Below are 6,056 nucleotides of genomic sequence, written 5' to 3'. Positions count from 1 at the left end.
CCCATATAATCTTTACTCTAAAAAATCGTTAATTACAAATACGTTCTTTATATACATATATACATATATATATATATATATGAACGATGAATTGCATTCATCGTTCAATATGATATGATGCTATTCGATCTTTATCGAATAGTTAATGATTAATTAAGGGGGTTGGATGAATCATGGTACAAAATCATAGTTTGTGGGAATTGGATGATTGTGTGAGTGTGAGTGTGTGTGTGGGTAGGGGTTGCCACACAGTTGTTTAGTATTTTAACACTAACAAGTTGAAGAACAAATCCAGGTCATGCACAAGGGAATCTCCTTTAGTTTATAAGTAAAGTCAATTTTCTTGTCTCCTTATCAATAATTTTGATTTACCATTTACTAATGCCAGTTGTATAACACTCAACTGTTCCATCAAAATCTCTTTTAATATTATTATTTTGGATAGAGCTCAAATTTGTATACATTTTTGTTAAAAATATATGTGAAGGGTTCGTGAGATTAATCTCCAAAAGTGGATTTGAGGAGAAAACATATGTTTCAACGTATATTTGTGAGAATATGTAGACCCATTTGAGAATGAAGGTTCCATCATATATTGAGGAGAAATGGTACAAATTTGGCTGATGTTGGACTCCAATACGCCCCTGTAATGGAGGCTAGATGTGTATATATTGTCGCCCCCAAAGTGTCGAGTCATTGGAGTGGTACATCTAAACTATGATACCATGTGGGAATATATGGAGCCACCATTAAATGACTCTTCACAAGACCTCTTATTCTCTTAAGGTGAGAAAGCAGGTTCGTTGTAAGATGTTGAGGAGAAACAGTCTAAGTCTAACCAATGTCGACTACAACAATTTCAAGGAGAAAAGGCCAAAAGTCTAGCAAACATGAAACTCCAACATGCCCCCTCCAATGGAGACTAGACGAACACATTGTCTCAGTGTGAGAATATGTGGAAACCACTCTTAGATTACTTTCCAAAAGAGTATTTGAAAAGAAAAAAAAAGGGTTTCATCATATATACAAGGAGAAGATGGAAGATCGTGTGAGAATAGAAAAGTGTAAAAAATGATTTAAACCCTTGATCACCTTTAATCTCAAATCAACCCATGAATTGCGCTTTAGAGAAAAATTGATTTGGTGTTTCTCATTAGTGATGATCTAGTGATTCTCTTCAATTAGGATTGATCCAAGAGTGGAGATCCCTTCTCACCATTCTCACCATTACTTTCATTCTTACCGGAACCCAATCCAAAACCCTACTTTCAAGTGGAAAATTCCAACTTTATTTATTTTAGTTTTAATGCCAGTTGTATACTTAAAAGTTCATCTTGATGGTTAAAATCATTGTATTTTTTATTTAAACTGAAATCTGTACCTAATGCATCAATAATTGTACCATTTAACCTCAAATGAAACCAGAAACCAAAATCAAAACATCCCATTCTTGAGTTTCTTCCAGTCTTGCTCTTCAAAATTTGATTTTTTCATTGAACAACAACAAAGATTTCTAAACATCTGCATAAACATCAACATTCTAATTACAATCACGATCAGATATGCGAGCATAAATAAGAAAACATAAACACGAATGGAGAGAAGAACACGATCATCATCTTCTTCCGAATCTCAAGCACCTGTTGTGCTTGACTTCCCTGATACTGGGGACCGAAGAAAGCCGTTGGTTGTTCTGCTTCGAAGACAGTTTTTCCATCGCGTTTATAAATTTGCGCAAATGTCGTATGTACTCTGGGTAACTTTCGAGGTTGGAATGACCTCCACCTTGGACCCACAACGGATGGTATTTGTCTTTTGCAAGTTCCCATAATCGTTTCCCATGCGAAAAATCAACTATATCGTCGTTTGTACCCTATGATTCAAAAGACCAACAATGAGCCAAGCAAAGCTTCATCAGATGAGAATATAACCTATAAAACCATTCAAAGATTCGTGACCGACTAAATATATACATTTTATCAGTCTAATCCTATGGATCCTGAAGTTAACAACTAGACAAACCCTACGGTAGCAATGAGGGGACTTGAACCGGTGACCTCTAGGGAGCAAACTCAAGGTCTTACCCGTGAGCTACTACCCATCCTGAGGGTTAACCAACTATTTCAGAAATCACTTTGTTACCAAGCGTACAAAGAAAAGTTTTACAAGCTGGGCTCTACGTTGATAATGCATACATCACATCCTCCCTAGATCCTACCTCCAAATAGGATTTGTTTAGTTTGGTTCAGATAAAAGTCAAGGGTCTTCACGAAAACAACCTCTCTACCCCCCTACAGGTAGAAGAATTGTTGGCATACATCATACCCTCCCCGGACCATACCTCCGGATGGGATATATTGAATTCGTTTGGTTTAAAGAAAAGAGTGTTCTTCATGGAAACAACCTCTCTACCCCCTCGGGGTAGAGGAACATCATACCCTCCCCAGACCCCACCTCGGATGGGATATACCGGATACGTTTGGTTTGGTGTAAGGAAAAGGCTTACAAGTCAGGAGTCGTCACAGAAACAGTCTCACTCTACATACATCATAAGAGCATCTCCAACAGATTCACTAAAATAGAGAAAATGATGTTTATGTTCTCCATCTTTTTTCAAGAGATTCTCTATATGGTTCTCTAAAATAGAGAAAACTAGCAAAAACTCTAAGTTTAGAGAATTCTCTAAAACCTGAGGTATGGAGAGAGTAATTAATTAATTTTTTATTCATTCCCACCAATAATATTGAATCATTATTATTTTATATAATTTCTTTTTAAAAAGTCTATTGGGAATTTATGAAATATTTTAATAATATAATGAATGTTTAAATCTCTAAAAATAGAGAATATGTTGGAGATGCTCTAACCTCCCCGACCCTACCTCCAGATGGGATATACTAGATAGGTTTTTGGTTTAGTTTAAAGAATAGGTTTACAAGTCAGTGGTATTCACAAAAACAACCTCTCTACTCCTAGGGGTAGAGGAAAGATCTGTATATATCATACCCTCCATAGACCCTACCTCCAGACGAGGTATACTGGGTACGTTTGGTTTGCTATACTTTGTTACCAACCGTAAGTGTTTTGTTCGCTATTTGCCGCCAACTGGTTGAAGATAAAAGTAGTGAAAGTTACTTACATGTATAACTAGTACCGGACAGCTGACTTTTTGTACTTTGTCTATATTCTGTACCAAAAAAGAACGGAACGAGGTGAGAAGTGTGAGTTTTGGTGCATATAGATACATGTGTATATATTTATATATACTTCAAAGAAAAAGAACAAAACAATAAGAGGGTCATTAGAAATGCCAAATAGTTGAAGGGCAACTTGAAAATTACCTTAAATATGTCGAACCAGAATGTCATTTTAACGGGATAAAGAACACGTATTCCTGAAAGAATAGCGCTGTGTAGGACAACACCTCTCAATCTTGGAAGTCGAGAAGCCAAGTGTAACGTGGGCCCACTGCCAACGGATTGTCCGTACAAGATCATGTCTTCCTGCTTGATTCCATAATTGTTCTTTAAACAATTGTAGACGGCCTCTATGTCATAGTACGTATTAAATTCAGATGGCTGATCAAGAAGAAAACAAGGGATTAGTAGTTTGGTGGAAGTGTTACCGTCTGGCCATTGATCAAATATCTAAAATACCCTTCAATCACGGCCATATAAGAGAACCTTGAGGATCAAAATCAAACTAAACTACAATTAGAAAAGAGGTAATTTTGGGTTGATGTCTTGCTAGAAATAGAAAAAATACTCTTCTTTTTCATTTTTACATTAATGCACATAATTCAATAGAGAAATGCTCGGTTGATAGTGAAACGTCTAAAATACCCTTGATACAAGTATCTATTAGCCTAAAAAATTGTCAAAAAACGAAAACTGAAATTGGTAAAGTCCATCTCATCGTAGAAATTGTTGCAATTGTCGTGGGATGGAGGGAGTATCTTTCATCTTGAAAGAATGTAATATTGGCTTACCTTGCCGGTAGAGGCTCCATATCCCGAATAGTCATAACTGCAATATAAGCATGTTTAGGGTGAATAAATTACGCAAAATATGAGATATATTGTATCGTTATCATTATTGAAACCGAGTTAAAAGCCGAGTGACTTTGACTTTTTTAGGTCAAAATTATTCAAACTCAAAAGGTTATGGAAGTCATAACAAAATTGGCACCATGTTACCATAGTTGTCGAAACTTTCTACAAGATTTCAAGAACTCGTATTGCTGACTAGTGACTACTACTCTATCCATCCCTAAATAAGCGTCCTCAATGAAAAAGGCTCAGCTTTAGGAACGTGTAATTCGAAATTCCTTGTCGGGTAAGTTCCGACCCGCACGAATTGAGATCTTATTCAAAGAGCAGCTGCTTTTGCTAAAACTCGAGCAGTTTCTTGAAAACTTGCTTCAGATTCAAACAAAAAGGGGCTGGGTCAACTATATTACTCTTTGAATTAACTAAATGGCAATTTTACACTCAACGATACAAGGAGTAATGAATTTCTCCATCTCATAATTAAGAGCAGAACTGAGAAGTAGACGCTTACTTGTTTATTTTGAGCCAAACTAAAATAGAAATATGGACACCTCTTTCAGTACTCCTTGAGCTTATTTCTTACGGTTATCGAGCATTAAGCTTAGGAGTAGTATGAACATGTTAAACATGGACCCTATGTGATATGTAGGTGTGGCTTAATATGTAAAACAATTGAACAAATGGATTTGCAAAATGACCCAATTACCCTCATTCAAAACCTTCATCTTCCTAATTGGGATCTTCACCTACATCTTCCACAACACTAATTCTGGCTAGCTAGCCACCACAAAGACTTCTAAAAGTAATCAAAAGACAAATTTAGAAGGGATTCAACAATCCGTTAGGTAATGAATTCATGTGATTCACAACTAATTTTTGTGATTACTATGGTAGTGGAAACATATGCAAACACCCTTGAATTCTATATGATCAATCATAACTGGCATTAACCCCATGAATCTTGATATATTCTCTTCTGATTATCCAAATCCCTAATGCAAAACCATCTATCAAACACAACAAAATCAAGAGTCTCAAGAACAAACATTATCCAACTAAAAACCCCCAAATTTTGAAACACCCAATTGATTATAATCCCCAAAAAACAAACACCCAATTGAGTAATAATCACATGAAGATTGAAGAAAAAGGAAAGGTTCAGAAATACCTCATAATATTGACTCGGAGATGAGCTCTAAGCTCAATAAAGAGGTCTTTCATTTGACCCAAATCAGCGGCGTTTCCATGAGAGTATAACAGGGTCAACTTCCCAAAAGGGTGTTTCCAGAAAGTAGCAACAACCTTATTCCCGCCCTTTGTATCAAGCAAATGAACATCAACGTTTTTATCTGCTGTAATTCCTGTAAAAACGAACCTTGTTCCCCCATTTCTAGGATCATCTTCATCTTTGAAAACATCATACGATGGTGGGTCAGGTGGGAAAAATGCAAATTTCGCAGCTACGTTTGAGGTTACATTTCCCATTGTTGAACGAATACCCACCTCATGAAGATCATTAATTCCCCCCCTACTTTTCTCTCTGGGTTTCAATGATTTCCCTCGAAATCTTACAAAATTGTATCGATTTTTTGTTTTTTTTTTTCTCTGTAATGAGTGTCGATTTTGTTTTCGAAGGGGGTGATAACAGATGGGTTGAGATAAAATCAACGGATATGAATAAATTAATGGCAAAAGAAAGGATCAATGGAGGAATAGGAATAGTTAATGGCGGGATGGCGATGATCTCTATTTAAGCCATGTTCAATGGTATATGCCCCTCTTGGTTCTGCAGGCTTTGTTGCATTAAAGCTACAACAGATTTTCGAGTCTTATACAAATTATGTGCGACTTTTTTCATCCAATTTATTTGGCTTTTTTGATCTAAAATAATTATATTAAAAATAAACTACAATTTGGGTCCTTTTGATTTGTATAAAATTATGAAAGTGGTATCTCCTTTGCAAAATAGTCACCGTTAGCATGTATTTGCTTTGAAAATAATTTTCGG

The 6,056-nt window shown here is 36.0% G+C and overlaps 1 protein-coding gene across 1 annotated transcript; it reads right to left on the bottom strand.

Moving 5' to 3' along the window:
• Nucleotides 1-1,469: 1,469 nt before the first annotated feature.
• LOC112516670 (alpha/beta hydrolase domain-containing protein 17B-like) lies at nt 1,470-5,809 on the bottom strand. Its single transcript, XM_025123852.1, has 5 exons — nt 5,217-5,809; nt 3,989-4,025; nt 3,342-3,578; nt 3,140-3,187; nt 1,470-1,873 (listed from the first exon to the last, which is right to left on the bottom strand). The coding sequence occupies exons 1-5, from the start codon at nt 5,531-5,533 to the stop codon at nt 1,616-1,618; spliced, it is 897 nt and encodes a 298-aa protein (XP_024979620.1). The 5' UTR covers nt 5,534-5,809; the 3' UTR covers nt 1,470-1,615.
• Nucleotides 5,810-6,056: the final 247 nt, after the last annotated feature.

Source organism: Cynara cardunculus (genome assembly GCF_001531365.2).
Source record: "Cynara cardunculus var. scolymus isolate 2C chromosome LG 8, CcrdV1, whole genome shotgun sequence".
Classification (NCBI taxonomy): Eukaryota; Viridiplantae; Streptophyta; class Magnoliopsida; order Asterales; family Asteraceae; genus Cynara; species Cynara cardunculus.
This window is presented reverse-complemented; position numbering and strand designations above follow the sequence as displayed.